The following is a 20,050-nucleotide window of genomic DNA, read 5'->3' as shown; positions in this document are numbered from 1 at the left end:
GAATACATGATACAATAGTGTTTATACAATGGGCATTTACAGGTATTTAACAAACAAGATAGTGATATATAACGATTGACTATTATTTGCTGAAATTTTGTCACTTCTTTGCTTTTACTGCCATGCACGTTATACTCGTAATGATTAACGGTCATATTGAACAAACTGTAAAAAAATTCAAATATTTTATATACACAAAAACCTTTTTTCATTTCTTGTTCTATTCCATTTTTTTTTTATAAATTGATCGATATAAAAAGATATGAAAGCTTGATCTAAAACTTAGAACAATATTTTTTATATTTATCATGAAATGTAAAAGAAAATACAAGAATTGTTTTTAAAAATACACTTTATGAATATTTACAAGTTCACATTTTTTCATTTTAAAATAGAAATGACAGTTCATTATTTCATGATTTACTGAGTAATTTAACAATGGGAAGATTGAATTTCATATAAAGAGATTGATTGTATATTTTAAGAAAACCGTCTGCGTAACATTTTATCAGTAGTTAATTATAATTACATCTTGAACAATGTTTTTTAAAAATAAAAACAAAAATAATTGTGTTAAAACATGTTCTTTCATGATTTCAATTGAACAATTTCACAGTGTAAGTTAAAATTTTATAAAGCTTCGTATAATATAATTTGTTACGCAAACTTCATAAATAATGTACATATATGTATATTTTGAAAGAAAATAACTGCGATGTTGATTGAAGTACATTACGTTACACAATACCATCTCATTTATTAACTATGGTATTAAACTGACGTTAAATCTACTGTATATAGCTAATAAAATGTACAACCTATAGAAGGTAAATCTTAATAAAAACCATATATCTCAAGATTCGTACATACTAAGATTCGGATAAAATATCCTCCAAAGTTTTATCGTCATGGAGTGGTGAGTGTCCTAATGTAGGATCACTCTCTAGAAATTCTCGAAGCTCCGATTCTAAATCTGGTACTGCAGAAGTCTCTGACGTGCTCAATAAAGACGGAGGAGTCTGATTGTGCGTCATACCGATCTGTATCTGAATAGGTGCTTGATTCGTATTCACGATATTAATTGGTTGATTTTGTTGACTGGTTGGACTGAGTAAATTAGTATTCTGAATCGGTGACGGAGCCGATAACAGATTCGACGCGACTTGATTGTTACTAGTTTGCGATAAGAGATTGTTCTCCGCAACGATGGTTGGATTATGCGTGATCGGTTCTACTTCCATGGGTTCTGGTCCACCAAGAGGTGCTATGCCCATAGCTCTACGCAAGCCGTCTACGGGAGCGATAGCCGAGGGAGGAAGTTTCTTCGCTATTTCCGTTAAATTGTCTGTGATTTTCTCGGCTATCATTACTTCCGCCTCCGATGCTTTAGTAACATTTGACAAATGAGCGGGCGGTGGAGCTGAGAGTCGTTCGTGCTGCACTTGCTTTAAACGACCTAACATCTGAGACGTATCGTCCAATCGATTCTGTAAAGTTGTACGCTCCTCGTTCAGCTTCAATTCCTCCTCTACAAAAAATAAAATAAAATTACAGATGTTATTACAAATAAGTACCTATTTAGTACTAAGTAAGTTATTATAGATATTCCAATTTTTTCTAAAGTATAATTACCCATATTCTCCAAAAAATTAACATCAATTCCTAATTCTGACAATGTCTTCAGTTGGTCGATATCAACTTTAACATTGTCTAAAGTTGGGATATTGCGATTAACATCTTGCATAGGCTTCTCTAATAAATGCTTTATCTTTTCTTCTTCCTCTTTAAGCCTTCGCTTTTCCTCAAGGAACTTCTTAGTCTTTCTGTGATCTCCTCCTGTCAGGATATCCAACAGATCATCGACCATAGTTAACGTATAATCACAGTCTTTAGCAAAGTCTAATATGGATTCTGCATATTGTACAGCAGTCTCGTCGCCATATGTCTGATACACCAAGTCTGTTTCCTCCTTTGTTAGATTAGCGAACGTGGAATCGTAACTTGGAGCATAAGAACCAAAGGCACCGTAATATAAAGGTTTAACTGGTTTAGACATATTTCTCCTATCTTCTCGGAATCCTGCTAACGCTCCTGTACCATGATTCAATTTACCTATAAGCTGCACTAATGATACCGGTCTTTGATTAGTTCCTGGAATCACGCCGTCTCCCGGCACTATGATCTGTAAACTAGTAGTTCCGTCTTTCTTTTGTCTAAGGAAACCCATCTTGGAATTCAACCTTTTCAATGTTAACTTGTCCGATGCTACTTTCGCGGCTCCTCGGGCTTGTTTTAAGATTTCTTCCGGCGTCATATCATCCGGAATGGCTTCAAATTTACCTAAATTTGCTAATCTCATTTTCCTTTGGTTCTCTTTTCGAAGTTCTTCTGCCTCTTCGTTACGTTCCTCCTGTTCCCGTTCCCGTTCGATCTGTTCCTCTGTTACGGGAACGTCTGGATTATTAGGATCTTCTGTACCCAATTCAAACCCAAGCTCCTCTTTTGAGATATCCTGCATGTAAGTTAGTACAGGTCTTAATTGACGAAGCTTTTCAGGTGTAACCATTTTTAGGCCAACATGCAATAATTTTTTTGCTGCCTTGTAATAAATTGTATCTGGGTGGTTATAAGTAGTAGCATTATCACACATTAGTTTAAAATCGTCTACGAATTCGTTTAAGTTTTGATAACTATTATCGTCTATTTTCTGCTTTATAGTACTGAAATCCATAGGATTAGTAATGATCTGAGAGTATCCAGGTGCAATACTATCTGTGACTGGCCAAGCAAAAAATTGCTGCGGGTCACGTTTCTCCATTGACCTAAGAAGGTGTTCCAATAGTCGTTGAAGAGGAGTACGTTCGGCAATTTTCCTAAGTACACAAGTTCTAGGTTCACGATGTGGAGAAAGAGAGTTAATATGGCTAGTAACACCAACTCGATGTTCTCCACTAGACGGTGGCCTTGGAGGTAACAATTGATGATTAGGAATCTTTTTAGGGATTTCTGCTAAACTTTCATCAGCATCTCCCACTGATTCTTGACTGGATTCCTCTCTTCTCCTCTTTTTATCTTTATGATGATGCTTATGTCTTTTATCCTTCTTTTTCTTTTTCTTTTTAAGCTTTTTATGTCCTACGTATCTATCATATTCTGATTCTTGTGTTACAGGACAATTGAGACCCAACTGTTGTTGGTAGACACCCAAATGTTGGGACAACATTGTTGTCTGGCTTGGGGATTCGTTCCCGTATTCAGGAGTCCCACTGCTACCCCCAACCTTCAAAATTAATTTCAAGGTACGGGGTTTATCCGTGCTTGTATACTGCTCTTCTGTTAAAAAAGAAAGGGCAAATTATTTGCAAGAAATCAAGATTACATGTATATATATATATACTAAATATGTATGAAGACATCAAAGCATTAAGCTATACATAATATCTAGTGCATGCAACAAAGATGTCTTGCAGAAAATCATACAGAAGTGCAGAATAACAGCGTAATAGTGTTGTAATGTAAAAATATGGTGCTAAATATTACATTAAATAATCTTGCAGGGTTATGAAAAAATAAGTATAATTTTGAATTAATAAAAATCTACAGGATATTAACAGAAAGGTAGAAGGAGATGTTGATAATAATGATAATAAAGATGATTTTATAACAGGACAGTGACCTTGTTTTCACATTCAACAAACTGGAAGCGAGATGGAAGTAGCTCGACTTAAATTAAATAAACCTTGATAGAGAAGTATGCAATAAAATAATTACTGTTGTATGAACCAACTGAATCTGCAGGAATAATCAAGGAAGGAACAACTTTTGAAATTGAAAATACCCCGTAACGAGGTAAAGCAAAAGCACATGGCCTTTCTGATGCCATAATACATAACAGCCAAGGAACTAAGTGATTGAAGTGCAACAGATATCCCATGTATCCCAGGTGAATATCCACAAAATATTTATAGCAAAAAATTGTAACAAATTTGTCTCATCACAGATCTTGTTGCACTTCAACTAATTTTAATAGACAAAAAAGAACTAAAAGGGGTTGGGACATCTGAGTAATTTTGGAAGCACAGCTAGTTTCTGTCGTGCAACCAGTCCATGTCTGTTGTTACACGTCACTTACTTCCACGTCGCACCTGTTGCTGTGGAACCTTCGTTTATACTTTTGAATCCACCTTACTTCTACTCCAACCTCACTCTCAGTTTGTCCGTGGTGAAAACGTAGTCAACATTCCTGTGCATCATTAAACTATGAGTATAAAAAGGATTCCAATGAAAATGTTCAAGAATTTCAACCAATTAAGGTCCTCGTACTGTGTCAATCTCCATACCTTGAGCACATTTGTATTTATGGATGATCTTTTCATTTGAATCCTCAGATAATCGACACAAATGTCAACACTATAGAATTACATTCAGTGAAATATTCCAATAATATAAAAATCGACAAGTGATAACAAGTAGAGAAACATTAAAAATGAGAAAAAATGAAATATTGATGAAATCAAAAATACTCGTTGCTACGATCTACAATGTGAAAAAGAAAGCTCCAAAATACTGTATACAACAAAAACACCTGATAACGTGGCAACAAACTGTCGTAAGTATGATTCGATTAACAAATGTAAAAACAAATATTGCAGTGGAACGATGATCGAAGCGCTTTTGCAATTCGATGCGCGTTTCGTATTTTGCTAGGAACACAGTGTGCGGCATTTTGTACTGTTCAAAACGCGGAACATAATAATGTGGCGACCTATGATGCCATTGATGATGTTAAGGAATAATTAAAAGTGATCAGAAATGATAAAACGATCGAGATACACCGGATTTAGTCCTGATCCTCACCTTCGTGCCTTTCGCGCTTGTGCTTTTTATGCTTCTTCGAGCCCATGGTTTGCACGTTGGCTCACAGCCTGATAGAATATTCTAACGATAAATAGTAAACACTACGTCGTAAACCAGTACGGAACGCGGTTTGTGAGAGTACCGCGCTCCGTTACATGCATAAGCAATACGGCGGCAGCCATTGAAGACGTCACAGAACTCCAAGCCCTGCCAAGCCGTTATGGTGGATACATGTCTTTCGTTCCCCCGGTCCAACGTTTATTCGCCAGCTGCCCTGTCATGGCGACGCGTCGTTCGAAGAGGCGCGTGTTACGAATGCGGTCGAATATAAATTTATCATTTTCCACTTACATTAAAACATTGAAAATTTTATTTCACACTTTCCAAGATACTCTCTTTGTAACGCTGAGCAGGTAACAAATTTTTTTTCTATATCAACAAATTAATTACGAAAAATTTAAATAACAGCAGCGTACCTGAATATTTTGAAATATGTAGAGTGAAAAATTATAAATTATATTTGTAGCTTTAGATTCGAACTAACATTAATTTACACTTAATTTCTAATTTTATTGTATTTAACTAAACTCTATCCTGTTTCGAAATACTTACAATAAATATCAAAAAATTGAGCCATAATATTTTCGACTGCATCTAATTAAAAAGAAAAAGCACTCGATATCGAATCTAAAAAGACGATTTACTTCGTTAATTCTCTGCAACTGAGAAAGTAATGGAACCTAATGGAACAAAAAAGCTCAGTCGCTTTATAATAAATCGAATTTCACGAGCAAACACGATGGCATTATCAATAATTACACTAACAAAATCACAAGTTTTATAGATAGAAAATTATTTCTGTCGGAATAGGATTCCATGGCATCTGTAACTTCTACATACACAGACGATCCAGGGAAACATTGTGTATGGAGCTTTAAAGGCGAAAGGCGCTTCCTAACCTACAAAAGACGCTTGAAGTAGTAGCACTTACCGTACACCGAGGAACGAGATACTCGACCGTATTCACAGACACGCTTTACCGTACAAGATTGCCCCACTAAATGAGCATACACTATGGCGAATTTTTATTGAAATATCCAGCAACTTACCGCGGCGTCGACGAACCCAGCCGCGATGCAATTAAAGGGGCAAACGATCAGCTGTTTCGGTAAAACGTCGAGCGGAACAGAGAGAGAAAGAGAAATGTGTTTTCTCGGTGGCTCCGAAAAAAATTCACGCACAACAGCACAGATGTGTCGTCTTCCCCTGCATTACACTGTATCTGGAACGTTAAGGAGCATCGACCAGCCAATTCCTGTTTGTGCCTCCCTTCGAATCTCTTGTATTCGTTCGGAATACGCCGAACAGAAGCTCGCCGACCTTAAGTGAACAAGGACCGGAAAATTCCCGACGTTTCACTGACCTCTGATTCCTTTCAACATCTTTATTTTACGTTTTATTATCACCAAACATGTACATTGTCCTTGATTTTAACATTTTTCGCTATTTAAGTTAAGGATGCAATAGATATTTGGACATTGAATTAATGCATTGAAACCGAGTAATCGATAAGCTATCTGCGGCACTCGAATCTGCTGCGCTTTTGAAAATATGTCGCACATGGGGCACTTATATATGTATATACATATATATCTGTATCTATGTATATATATATATAGATATAGATTGTCGAGACGAACAAAAGCAACGATAGTGACAATGGATTTGCATTATCAATGGAACGCGAAAATACGCGAAAGCCGGGGACTTCACGGATTCTAGCTTAAGCCTAGCTTCTGCATTAAAGTAGCGCACTTTACCGATCTCCATGCATTTGAAATGCTGATGCGATTTTTCTTTCGATTAAAATGGCTTACGGACGTATGATGCCGGATCCTAGGTTTGCTAATATCCAACTACTTGTCACGAGCTCCTTATATTTTACAACGTCGAGTTTAAAGTCGTAAATCGTGACCTCCTTACAGAGGAAGATAGTTATGCGAAAAATAAAATACATCGCAACGTGCACATAGAAGCACAGTCCACCTTCAGTTACACTTCTATTTCTCTCTGTGTTAGTCTTTATAAAGAAGAGACGCTTCTTGAATATCGGTCGTTGGATAGTTTTTCAATTAACGCAGAATAGCTTTTTCTTGCCGTTGATAGTAGAACAAATTTCCGAGACTCTCAATCAAATGTTCGTGATATGCACAACCTTTGAAATCTACACGCCCTTCAACGTCATGTTGCTCTTTCAAGGACCGTATATCACTAGCAACATTCACGGTATCGTCTCGTTGAAATGCCGCTAAATTGAAGTAACATTTCAATGGGTAATTAAATTGTACGACACAAAGAAAGACCAAATTGCGTCCGATAAGAATTCAGCAATTTAGAATAAACAGCATGTTGTAATTTACGATGTTGAACGAAGCGATACAAAACATAATGCGCGTGTCAGATAGATAGTAACTTCCATTTTCATAGTTTGGCTTTATTTTGCAAATCAAGATTGTCTGTCTGTGTATCGTTAACCCTTTGGGAAGGATTCGAGATGCAAAACAGTGCGCGCAGTGGAATTTTCCCGAAGGAGAGGCTTCCGTTTCCTGCTGCCACCTAGAACAGGATACAGGCAACCGATGAAGTTGTGTGATTACTCACCGTATTGTGGAGGAAAATGTAGCAATTCGGTTACAGTTGTGTTATCACCGTAGCATAACAGCGTGACTCTGAAATACAGGATACTCATGCCTGCATACAATGTATAATGCATTCACGTGATTCATGGGAGCGTATATATGAATATATGTATGTACCTTTGAATAATCAGATATCAATTTTGCTCTTTGCAGAATTTATGCGTTATGATCATTTTTCGATCATCGATCGATTCTGAGTGTTAACACGCTCGATAATCACTTCAATATCTGGCAGATAAAAATCCAATTGGTAATTACCCGTTTAAGTATTCCGAGGTGCACTTAAAGAGATTCCCTGATAATCAATACTCACGCGCCAAAGTCCTTTTCGGTTTTCCTGCGGCGAAACCATCGCTGCATATCCATTTGAATTGTAAATACGTATCTGTATACATAAAGGCCGGAAATGAAAGTGGCTCATTTTCGTTAGGGACATTGACCACGAGTATCGAAACTCGAGAAATTCTCTTTGGGATCTTCTTTGTCAAAGCGCGAAATTGACAAAGGAGGATGGCATATCGTGATGTAGTTACGGTCCTGGAAAAAGCCGGTGCGGATACACGCATACACGTGGCCACGCTCATGTATCGTTCGTGGCAATAACTCCACGATTTATTGTCGCGCACGCTTTGTCAAAAGTTTCGAGTATATGATAGTTGGTATATGACAAACTGTATCGCAGTTGTAGCTGTATGTCGGAGATTAATAATTTCGTTCTGAATTGGTTATGATTAAATTAATTGAATTCCGGTAATTTGCAGGAGTGATATAATTCTAGAGAAAGAAGATTTTGGAGCGTAGCCAAGAAACGTAGGATAACATTCGACTTTCCTCTACTTTTATCACGTTTAAACCATCTCAGAACGATCTTACGACTCTTTTTTATAATAACGAAGGTCGTATAACCTTATCGTTTATACTCTGCTTTTTATCTTATCCAAACGTGATCTTTCGAATTGCTCTTTAACAAATACTACTAATTACCGCTCCACATATTGATTCGGAGTAGTCATATACTTTGTTCCAAATTATAGTTTGGTCGGAAAGTTCTATCTCAAAATTTTGATTATATATTTACAACTTTATTTATTAACATAACAACCTTCCCAGTACAAGAAACTAACATGTTAATATCTTTCAGGTTTTCAGTGCCCTGGCAACGTAACGCCCCTCCTACCATCGTTCGATGAAGGCCAATGGCGGACTAAAGAGGGTAGTTTCACGATTGGTACGATCCTGGGGAAAGCCGGTTGCATGCACGCACACGTGGGTGCTCTGGTTGCGGCGCTCGACAGTCGGCAAAAGCGTTCTATCGAGGGGCCCCCTGGCGTATACGCGTGCACACACGCGTGAGTATCTTACACATATAAAACAGCCGATCAGACTGAAGTCACGAGTAGAGTCCTTGTGTCAGCGCAGCAGGCACAGACGGTATCCCAAACGGAGTGCGGTCGTTGCTCACGAAGAAGCGGAAGAAAGACAGAAATAAGGATACACATAGAGACGTGTCCTAACACGCGGATCCGTGGAGAGTAGTGTACCCCTCCGTTGGCGAGTTTATGGGCGAGCAGAGGCGGCGTTATCGCATACAGCACGCGTTGCACGCTCGTCCGGGATTCAGCACCGAGCGGCTCGACAAAACGTGCGAGACACGAGACGCGAGGCGCGGCTGTGGCGTACACACATCCGTAGGTGTGATAAAGACATTCGATAGAGAACACACGAACGCACACTCTCGTTTCTGCAATTTCTGTTTCTTTCCCACCTACGATCATTTGTAGTTGCTACGTTCTCCCTCCCTTTCGTACTCGCTCTTTTATTGTCCCTCTTGCACGCTCTGTGTCTGGTAGTCTGTCTGTTTCTCGTGGTGTTGTCAGTGGCACACAGTCACAGCACGGCTACCAGAAGCCTGTAACACCGCACCGGCGAATGGAGAACGCGTTCACCAATCATCGTAAACGAAAGTGCGGGTGTTTCGTTGTTAACCAGCATCCCCGGTTAACTTATTGCGCGGTTCGCGTTAATCGAGAATAAACGGTGTGCGCATCGAGCAACCGGAGGTGAAGAGATTGTTTGGTGTTGTTTTGGTGGTGGTGTTCGTTGAGGATAACGAAGAATGGATCGTTTCCGAGTTACACCGGCCAATAATACGTCGCAATACGCGCAGCATCAACAACCATCGCTGGACTATGGTAAGTGCTTGTTTTTATTTAGTTTTTTGCTCCGCACGTGTTAAACTCCAAAAGGTTAAACGTACAAGTGAACGCGAGAGAGTTGCTTCATTTACGATTATGCTCGGATATGCATGTCGCGTTATACGAGAGAAATTTTGCAAGCGATAATCCAGCTACCTGTTCAAAACATGCACACACATACGTACACGCATGCGCGTGCATACATAATACCCCATAATTTACATATCCTGGAGCAATCGACTAAGGTTTCTCTGAGTAGTTTTCACCAATCTCACACGATTGTGCTGAGTCGTTAACGTAACTATAAATTTGCGCAGAAGACCGAATATTTTCTATTTTAACGGCATTAAAAATATATCCGTTGAAACGTTGAGCAGAGTTCCACTCTGTTAAAGGTTTTCGCGTCAAGGTCGATCGATCTTCGCGGAGGCCCACCACCAGCAGGCATCGCGATAAATTTCTGAAATGAAACGATTAATTAAGAAAATTAGTCCCTTCGTATTTTGCATCCAAACTTCTGTCAGACAATCTCGATACTGTTATTTGCGAATTTAACTTCTTCGCTATTGACTAGATTTCTTATCTATCGGTTCGAGTCATCCCCAAGATCGAAAGACCGGTATCTTTCCACTTCTTTTCTTAGCAAGAACGACGATAGTTCCTATTCGATATAAATAATTCCTCTTACATTTGAATAATTATTCCTCGAAGATATTCAACTTGAAAGAATCGAACATTGGCTTGAAAACAAACATGGAAGACGCGCGAAACTTGGCGCCTACACATTATCATCTGTATTAATTTAGAGGATGGTTAAACAAGTTTAAAATGACCGATGGCTATCGACGCGACGGCTGTAACCGCAAGTTACGCGTCCACGCAACGCAACACCATGTCGGTTCGGAGAAACCAGTCCAGTCCAACGTTGGATATCGTCGTGCTACACATACCACGCTATCGTGACTCCACCAGGCGCCTGGATACACTGACGGCATCGCGTTACCGATTTCCAGACGTTTTCGCGCTGACTAAGCGACCTTCAAGGTTTTGTTTCGTTTACCGATCGGTTGATCTACCTGCTGTTGACTTTTTCCGGCTTATTTTGCAAAATTACGGTTCGTCGCGTGTCCTTTAACTATCGATCGGTTAGCCGCTTAATAATTCTACGCGACCGTGTTTCGTAAGTCAGTGTTTTATTGGAGAACGATTGGTATTTCAACGAGAAGAGATTCTAACTCTGGACCTTGACGTTTTACGTACATGCGTGGCTCGTCTATTTTCGTTCGGACGTTTTCCAAAGGCGTGGTCGTCTCCGAATAGTCAATATCCACGATCACGGTGGATTTGCATAAGAAATTGGACGTTTGATGAAATCAGGAAATTATTACGTATCACGGAGGTAGAAGAGGGATGCTTCTTTGTGGCGTATCTATACCTAATTCGATGCAGCCGCATAATCGGTTCCCTAGGGATCTGATCATTCGTGGATAATTAGCTACGTTTCCTTCGTTTATGTTTTCTTTCGTGGGTGAAATATTGAGAAAGTAAAAGACAACCGAGGGCAAGTAACGTGGTGAACTGTAGAGCAACGACAGACGTATAGAGAAACGCTTATTCACGTTTTCGCCATTGTCGAGATATCCAGAATGGCTGCTCCAAAAATAAAATATCGATGTAACGCCGCAATTGTCAAGGTCGACCACCTTGGTCTTTTACCCAAACCACCGAGATCTGATTATCGAGTGTCAGTGTTTCTCAATAGCGTTAGATCGGCGATAGAAAGAAGCCTCAACGCGGAGAGTTATGTAAATGATCGCTTCGATTTCGAATCACAGGCAGAACTTAATCGCTCGTTTCGTGTCACCACTGTCGCGAATTCGTCTCTCCAGACAAATTATCGTTGCGTAATCCTCGCGAACTGTACTTTGGTAACGAGAGGAGTTGTAGAGTTATTAATCCCGTTCCCTGCGACTCTGGCTCCTCGAGATAATTAAACGTATCTGCCGATAAGTAATGCTTACCAACTTTCCGACAAGTTTCGCGAACCTGCAATTATTACCAAATACAAGTCGACTCTACGATCTCCAAATGCATCAACTACCAATTATCTCCGTCATTAAATCGTCTTTATTGCCGCTTTCTTTCGGCTATCGCTTCCACTGTACTTTATTCTCCACGCTACCCCGAAACATTATCTTCATCTCTCTGATTATGAGACGACCATGAACGACACGCGAAAGGGTCTCTTTCTCTCTTTTAGTTACCATTGAACAGTAGTGGCTCGCATGAGAACCACTCGTAGTCTCTCTAGCTGTTGGATGGCTGAAGTTCGTCGACGAGAAACCCAACTGTTCAGGGCGGGGTAAAAGGGGCAGCTGCATCCCTGCTACAAAAGCCGAGGCAACGAGGGGTCGATAATCACGCAACCCCACTCTACACGTTGTATTTCGTTGCACGGTTGTCTGCGATTCATACACGAGCTGGACTTGTGCACTTACCTTCCTTCTCTCTCGATCTACCGATTCCTCTTTCGCGTTCCCTCTTTCGCTTCATCCCTTTCGCTCTATCATGTGTTCCGTTTGTCTATGAACGACACGCGTTAGGCGTCGAGGAAATCTACGTGGACATCTAACGTGTGACAAGCGCCGTGTAATGAACTTGTTCGAGCGTTATTGCTTGTTAAGACTTAATCGCAAACCGTGGTGAACATGGTAGTCCTTCGTCTTGTTCGCGAATATAGCGACTTTAATTAGCCAGAAAAATAACATCGTGCTTAATTGTATAAATGAAACACGCGTATTATCTTGGTAGAGCGGGTTGTTTCAAAGGGAAAGAAAGTTTGAATCGTGGAATATCGACGAGTAAAGTGTCAGAGTACGTGTTGCCGTTGGATTGCACTCTGAGGTCACGTGTTCCGTGAACGTACACGCGATGGGCGACATCATATTTTCTCTGTTCGTAGATTTAGCAGATAAATCTGTGGATGTTGACGCCCATCCCTGTTAGAAACATGTACCTTTCTCGGAAGCAAGTTGCTCCATTACGGCAGAATAGTCAATATATCAAATTTTTCGATCGTATCTACAATTTTGAAATGGATTTGTTACGAAATAGAGTAGAAGTTCTAGTTTGCTATCTTCGAGACTTCGAGTTGAACGAACTCGAATCGAATCGAGCGAAATGCATGTAAGATAGGAGAAATACGATTCAGATTATACCAAAACATTTATCACGCGAACGTTTCTCCGGATTCGTTCTCCTCGTAGCTACGTCGAGGGGTAAGTAGAAGCAGTTTCGTGCAATATATCGTGTCTTTTGTCGAGGTGTCATGCGAGAGACGTGGCGCCCTCAAACAACAGAAAGTAGAACGTGTGGCTTTAGGCATGGTAGAAACCCTTTCTTAGCTGTATTCAAGCTACCTGGCGTGGAGAACAATGTCGTTCGAATCCCCTTTCACAAACGACTCTCGTTTACAAGATTCCTACTGTTGGAAGAGGGATGACTTTATTTGTTTAACTTAACTATGCCAAAACTTTTATCATATCCGCTCAAACGACCGATTAAATGATTTTACTCCGTCGAAGGATTATTTTCTTACAAATACGGAGCTTTTAATTTATCAAATAATTAAACAGGCTTCCCAGAAGTAATTTAACTTTAATAGTAAACCTTGAGGCATCAATTTGAAAATCAACAAACACCATATTGTCAAAATTAATTCAACCCTCAAAATCCATGAACTCTGTCTCCTTAATCGAACACACGTTCAAACATGGTTGTGTGTACTTGCCGCTGTGTCCTCAGAGCGGCTTTTGAGCAGCCTGTTTCACAATAATTAATTAGTTCGACCTTTACTCGCGAGCCAGTGCTGTTAGATTGGAACGCAACACGGTCTGTTCACGACTGTCCACTAATCCTCAGAATTTGCTGTTTAATCCAACGTGTCCGCAGTGTATTCTCCATCTTCGCTGACGATTTTCATTGTAACCTTCCATATTCCTCTGTTACGTGCTAACTGACTTTGACACGCTATTTTCGGCTTTTGGACGTTCTACGTTTTACACGCAGAGTAGACTGCTTAATGTTTGAGACGAGTCACGAGACTTCATCACTGTCACTTAAAGCAGAAATCCACGTTACAAAGTGTAAGGAAACAGAGGTATCTTGCACGCAAAGAGCAAAAATAAAACGATGGATTACAATAACCGATATTGCCCGCTCGTGTCATCAGATTCCGTGGATCGCGACGAGACACCTTTCTTAAGGAATCGTCAGGTGTCGTAGAACAAACAAAGCTCTCGTTTATTCCACCGACGTAGAATTTCAATGACTGTTTGACGAATGGTTTCTCGAGGTGTTTTACAACTTTTTTAAAGTATAGAGCAGACAGTGCCTCGGGGCGCTGGTCTCGTACGCGATTAACAGCGTTCCTCGGGAGGAAAGAAAGATGGAAAGAGGAGACGACGGCGAAAGGAGAAGAGCGAGAAGGAGGAGGTGAACTAACAAGAAAGCTCTCCGCTATGTCCGCATAAATGAGGCACGTTTTAACAGATTTTTCGCTTTCAGATCGTAGATGGCATTGTGTATCCAGCGGTATCGTGCGCGTGTGTTCACGCCTGAATGTATTATGCATACACGTCTTTCCAGCGACGTATGACGCGGCGCCGCGTCGTATTACGGAGACGTAGTTCAGACGTTTTGCCAGCCATGGCAGCGTGCCAGATCTCACAGCCCTACAGTCTCCATTCCACTGCCTATGTGTTTATCAACAGAGAATTATGCTAACGTCGACCGTCGACTATACGAACCCATGGTCCAGCCTTTTGCCGACGCCACGCGTTTCGAGCGTTCCCAGCTTATCCGTGGAAAGATTATTTTCAGATGCCCAGTTCTTTTCAATCGAGCTCCTTCCCTCCGTTCAGTTCCTCGTTTCTTTGTAGCGCAGACTACTTGGAGAATGTGTCACGCGATTGTGAGCCTGCAAATTTTTCAGAGGATTTTGTTGCGCGTAGAGAATGTTGTTTTAATTTATCGTTGAACTTTTTCTCAGGGATTAACGAGTGGAATTTTTAACGTAGTCGTATCTGTTAGTAGAAGTGGTTTGAAAAATAAGACAAGACAATTGAAAACTTTGGGCTGTATAACTTCCTTTCTCGTGTATTTAAATGAATATAAGAGCTCGAAATATGATGTACGAGCGTGTATAACAGAGAGAGTTACTCGAGTTACTTATTCGCCTAGGAACTTTACAATGTTGCGAACAAAACTCCTTCCACTCGATACCCGAAAGAAAGAAAGAGAGTTATTTTTCAAAGTTGCCAGTATGGAGTAACTTGTTCTTCGATAAATCTTCATTCGCGGAAGGAATTTGTGGAAGCTCTCGCGAGGCATTGAAATCTCGAAGGAAACCGTTTTGTAAAGCGTAACAGCGCTCGTGGGTCGCGCCACTTCCCTTACAAATACGATATATCCGGTGTTCGTTTATTTGGTCGTGCGTTGGATTATTTCGGGAAACTACGATGTTGCGAGGTTGGCGAGCATTCTACTTGGCGTGTTCTGTTCCAGCATTCCCTTTGTCCGTTCCGTGACACCAAGTTCTTCGAAAACTCATCACCAATGAATTCTCAAAAGCGCAGCTCTTCGCGCTCCACCATCGTAAACGCTTTTGTTCAGAACGCGCTGGATCTGGGTCGTTCGTCTCTTTCGACGAGATCGTCGCGAGAAATTTCACGGAATTTTGTCTCCTTGTCGATGGAAAGATTCGAGTGACAGATAGCGTCAACCTTCGGTTATTTAAAGAAGCACATAACTGTACATCGCGACGCTATCCGAAGTTCCGTGTTAAAAGGCTTCCAAAATTCTGCCGTTCAAAGAATTTTATGTACGTCTAGATAGCAGAGAACGATTTGAGTTTTAATTTTCATTCGACGAATTTTTGTCAACTATTTTTTAGTTTTTTCGGATGCTGAAAAGCTCATCCTCGATTGCGAGTCGAACATGTTTATCGATCACAAGGTAAATCGGCAATCTTGAGAATCCGCGAGAACGGCGCACTTGCCATAAATCTCTTTCCTTTTCTCAATCTTTCTTCTCATCTTTTATTTTTCTTTCGCTCAATGCCACCCTCTATAGCTTTCTCTCATTCCTCGTATGTCCGTTCCTTTCGTCCATTCGCTCTATTTTTACCCAACTTTTATTTTCTCATATTTGCACACATCATAATCATTGTCCGATGCGCAATACAGCGCATAGTAGACGAAATTATATAACAGAAAAATTGTGAGAACTCTTAGCTTCGAGTTCTATTCTAAGCTTGGAGACCCGGTCTCTCTCGTACGATCGTTATTGGTATTACATCGAATACTTTTCTATAAAATCTGTTGTTCGATTGCAGAAAATATTGTCTTTTATATAATCTAATAAAAATAATATTCCCGAGACATCGCCATAAACTTTCCAAGTATAAGAACGATTTACTCCTGAAAACGATAGATCGCTCTATAAAACGATCACGTTCTCGTAAATTTGCCAACAGCTGCCGGTTATGCTTTCTCCGCTTGTTCGTGTATCGGTATCTTTCCGTGGATATATTTTTAAGTTTATCCTGGATGTGATAGACGCGGCTGGAACGGAACAAAAGCAGCCGCTGCCACGACAGTTGGCGTAATTCAGATATTAATACACGACCGTCTGCCTGGACACAGGCTGGGCTGTTTCTCCTCGAGAATTTGTGACGTATCCCCGGGAATAAATGTCAATTGACACGCCGAGCTCTCGGTGGAACGATCTTTCCCACAGCTATCTGCTTCGTGCAACGTCCAACCGCTCTTACGTCGTCGCTCGCTCCAAAGATTCATGAATGAAACAGCCTCTCGGTTCGCTTCGAATTTACAAACGAAATTGCCTGGAATCGTTTAATTTAATGCAGCTAATTTGCGTCAATAATGATATCCAGTGGATCTTTGTTGTTTCTGACTCTTAACTGAGTAGGAATTATTTATCGCGATTGAAATTGATGTGGAGATAAATAAAGGAATAGCTAATTATAATTAGAAGTTATCAAATTCGGTTTGCATGGATACGATGATCGAGCAAATATAAATTAATGTGTTAAGTACTTAGTTGCGACGACACAGTGACGGTAGCTAACGAATTAGCACGGTAAACATTTACGATATATTTTATTATAAATAGAAGTAAGTTTATTATAAATAGAAGTAATTACAAGTTTCATAATTTACAAAAATATCATCGAATTCTCGTCACGGAATTCTCGCGGTGAAATATCCCACGTTTCAGACGTAACACAATTGCAACGAAGATAAAACGACGCACAACTGTGCACACACTCAGTTGCACGGCGTTGCATTCATACTTGAGATATTTTCAAAGACCTGCAGGTCGAAGAGGATCGCAAACTTTAGACACGCGGTGTCCATTGATCCCTGACTTTTCAATTAATCGTTCTGCTCTTAACCACCCACGCAATCGCGGAAGGCGGCACGCTTTGAAGCCACGTTTCCATCGATTTATTTCCAACGGGCAAACGAACATGGGAAACGCGAATGGTCTTCGTGGAAAACCTGCACATTTGTAACACACGTCTTTGCGTTTCCAATCTGATGAACATGTTCAACCGTGCGTTAAACAGCCGTGTGAAGATAATCTGCACGGATTATTTAGTCGGACTGGATTTTCAGAGGTTCATAAATTCGTTGCTCTTGCTTTGAAATATTGTCTCGAAGTTCATTAATTTCTACCTTGATGATTTCTGTTTATTAGTGGCATTCTAATGAAATAAAAACGACAAATGAAAAAGGGGACATTTTCGATTCAACGTTATATGATCGTCGTCTCAAACACAAATAAAAAATTAATTAGAAATTAATCAAATCACGACGGTTTAACGTGTTCTAATTTTATAATTATAATAAAAATAAGTTTCTAAATTACCAGATAGTGAATTATAAATACGTACTCCCACTTCTAATCATCGTCTCAAATAAATCAGAAGATCCAAAAAATGTATTAAGATGTCAGTTAAGTTACTCTTGTTAAGCGAAAACTACGTTTATGAGACATTTATCATCGTCGTGCTGTTCCACAATCGTCACAATGGCAAGCATGGTTTCCGCGAAGGTTGCCCCCGACTGGATCACGAACATCGACGTTTGATGAAGATTTAAGCGTTCAGGGTTTATTATTTAGCGAGAAAATTTCTCGGGCTTGCGTAAGACAATTGGAACAGGACGATACGCGGTCGAGACGTGGATAGGCACGCGCATAAGCAACACCCAAGCGCTAACAATTATTTTATTATTGGCCCAATTACGCCGTTATTGTTTTCACACACACGCGGCGTATCACTTAAAGCGGTTTGCAGCGGCTTCTGCAATCATCCGGGTGATTCAACCGGCTGGATTTTTGCGTTTCTTCGTCCGGTCGCCCATTGTCGCGTGCAACGCGTTTGTTACATGTGTCGACGCGAGAAAAAATTTCCACTGACGATTTGTTTTCGTACTCTCTTGAAGGATAGAGGGAGCTATTTCTGAGAATTTTTTTACTCCGTTTGGGAAACCGGAGAGAGAGCCATTTTATTCGTTCTTCGTGTTTTCCTGTTGGAGATTTCATGTTTTCAAAGTCTTAAACCGAACTCGATCGATAAGAAGTTTCGGATAAATTGGCTCCTTCGTTACGTTTCCTGCACTGTTTAGGAGATAACGAGAAACGTGGATCGTTTAACTTCGAAAGTAGCCGAGAATTCGACAAAGCAAATTTCATGATCCTTGCGGTAAAACGGATCCCTGGAAATTGAGTTACGTTTAAAGCTTTTTATCCTCGTGTTTGAAGCTTTCCTTATAATCCGTCGCTTTATCGAGATATTCTGGCATTATACGTAAAGCAAACTTGAAAATTCTGATGGTGGTAGCAGTAAGTTCCGTGTGCCTACGATATTGCTTTCGTGTCCAAAAGCAATTTCGACTTTAGCCCCGGGAGGGCTCCCAGTTCCTTTTCCGGTGCATCAGACGAGAAACAGGACGCCAACGGTTGTGTCTCATTTTCCTGAGTAATATTATGCGCGAAAATATGCTTCCCATCTCGCGATGTCTTGACCGTATCCAAGACGGGCGACGTACTGCATAGAGATATATCTTTTTAATAAAAATTCAATTTACACGCAGCAACGAAAAGACAGGTACAAAATCAAAGTATCGATATCGACGATTAAATGAGTTTGATTAAACGAGCGAGGAAGAAGCTACGCGGGCCTCATCTTCGTAAGTGCACGTCAAGATTCGAGGGAAGAAAAAAGAAAACGTTGACGACCCATTTTCTCTGTTTTAAATATCTGCCAGAGTTTGCTGGAAAACGTGCACACGTTTACGCCGCGGTTTCAATATTCATCAAAATCTGTCCAAGTTTCGTACGCTTTGCCAATGTTACACATTCCCTTGTACATCCCTTGATTCGCTTCCCCTTTATCCTCCGGCGAGATCTTGTCTCCCCCGTGACACCTGAATCTCAGAGAACCGAGGCACAATTCGATTACCGGCTTTCAGCAGCGTGTGTCGCGTCGCGTCGCCCTGATTCCCAAAGTTACGAACCTATTTTTCGCGATACAGGGGAACAGCAGCTTGTGACACGAGCGCAGATATCAATGACGAGAAATTTCTAGTCGCGTTTCTTTGTACGATGTCGTGCACAAGGAGGATGCGATATGACGTATCGTATTTGATATCGCTGTGAGAAATTCTTTCAAAGAGAATGGATGAAAATGTCTTTTTGCATTAGGGCTTGAATTTCTTTTCTACGGTCTATCTTCTATTTCGATGCAGCACCGTTATTTCTTACTTGATCTGACAACGGGTAGAAGTAGGTTAATTCGAATCTATTAATCAGCTACGTCCACTGAAAATTGAAGCCGAATCACCAAAATGTCGTTGCTCGTTTCACCAAATCCTCCGGGATTTCTGACCCCTAAGAATTCAATCCAGACTTCCCCTAGCGTACGCCGTTCCATTAACAAATTACTATAATACGATAAGTCCGTGTAATACGTTGCTACATCGTGTAGCATTTTAACGTGCACCAATAATAATCGACCAGGCGAGGACAGTACGAAATGCGAAAAGTTGTAGGTTCCAAAGATCGAGATAACGCACGCGGGTGCAGTGTCACGTTCAGTGTCACTTTATCTTGCCGAGGAGGAAACGATGTCTGGGCTGATCTCCGTGGGCACCGAGTTCCGATGTCACGTTCCGGGGCTCGCTATCGCGAGCTGTTGATGAGCGTCAACAC

The 20,050-nt window shown here is 40.5% G+C and overlaps 2 protein-coding genes and 1 long non-coding RNA gene across 8 annotated transcripts in view; 1 reads left to right on the top strand and 2 right to left on the bottom strand.

The window, feature by feature from the left end:
• Nucleotides 1-490: 490 nt before the first annotated feature.
• Nucleotides 491-6,376, bottom strand: LOC100741591 (bromodomain-containing protein 7). 4 transcript variants are annotated; one of them, XM_033321969.1, is made up of 4 exons: nucleotides 5,967-6,376; nucleotides 4,133-4,243; nucleotides 1,633-3,333; nucleotides 491-1,528 (listed from the first exon to the last, which is right to left on the bottom strand). In XM_033321969.1, the coding sequence occupies exons 3-4, from the start codon at nucleotides 3,221-3,223 to the stop codon at nucleotides 870-872; spliced, it is 2,250 nt and encodes a 749-aa protein (XP_033177860.1). In that variant the 5' UTR covers nucleotides 3,224-3,333; nucleotides 4,133-4,243; nucleotides 5,967-6,376; the 3' UTR covers nucleotides 491-869. The 4 variants fall into 4 exon arrangements, with proteins under 4 accessions (XP_033177860.1, XP_012243882.1, XP_012243883.1 ...); XM_012388459.3 differs by lacking the exon at nucleotides 5,967-6,376 and adding an exon at nucleotides 4,858-5,234; XM_012388460.3 differs by lacking the exon at nucleotides 4,133-4,243.
• Nucleotides 6,377-8,980: 2,604 nt separating this feature from the next.
• LOC100741473 (solute carrier family 12 member 4) overlaps nucleotides 8,981-20,050 on the top strand; it is a 102,307-nt gene continuing 91,237 nt past the window's right edge. For 2 of the 3 annotated variants that reach the window (XM_012388316.3, XM_012388315.3), the window contains exon 1: nucleotides 8,981-9,748. In XM_012388316.3, coding sequence (XP_012243739.1) covers nucleotides 9,673-9,748 — 76 coding nt within the window. In that variant the 5' untranslated portion in view covers nucleotides 8,981-9,672. The remainder of the gene's footprint in view (nucleotides 9,749-20,050) is intronic. The other variant, XM_003491352.4, reaches the window with a different exon arrangement.
• LOC117151950 lies at nucleotides 9,745-13,730 on the bottom strand. The gene is made up of 2 exons (XR_004462127.1): nucleotides 10,702-13,730; nucleotides 9,745-10,412 (listed from the first exon to the last, which is right to left on the bottom strand). It is a non-coding gene; the product is annotated as an uncharacterized LOC117151950 (long non-coding RNA).

This window comes from Bombus impatiens, unplaced genomic scaffold, assembly GCF_000188095.3.
Source record: "Bombus impatiens unplaced genomic scaffold, BIMP_2.2 scf_0548, whole genome shotgun sequence".
NCBI lineage: Eukaryota > Metazoa > Arthropoda > Insecta > Hymenoptera > Apidae > Bombus > Bombus impatiens.
The sequence above is the reverse complement of the archived record's forward strand: the minus strand, read 5'-3'. Positions and strand labels throughout refer to the sequence as shown.

Coding starts and splice junctions, on each gene's coding strand:
- LOC100741591 (XM_003491353.4), bottom strand. CDS start 4,903: ATGGGCTCGAAGAAGCATAAAAAGCACAAGCGCGAAAGGCACGAAG. Junction 3,334..4,857: donor CAAGCGCGAAAGGCACGAAG/GTGAGGATCAGG, acceptor CTTTTTTAACAG/AAGAGCAGTATACAAGCACG. Junction 1,529..1,632: donor TAATTTTTTGGAGAATATGG/GTAATTATACTT, acceptor TATTTTTTGTAG/AGGAGGAATTGAAGCTGAAC.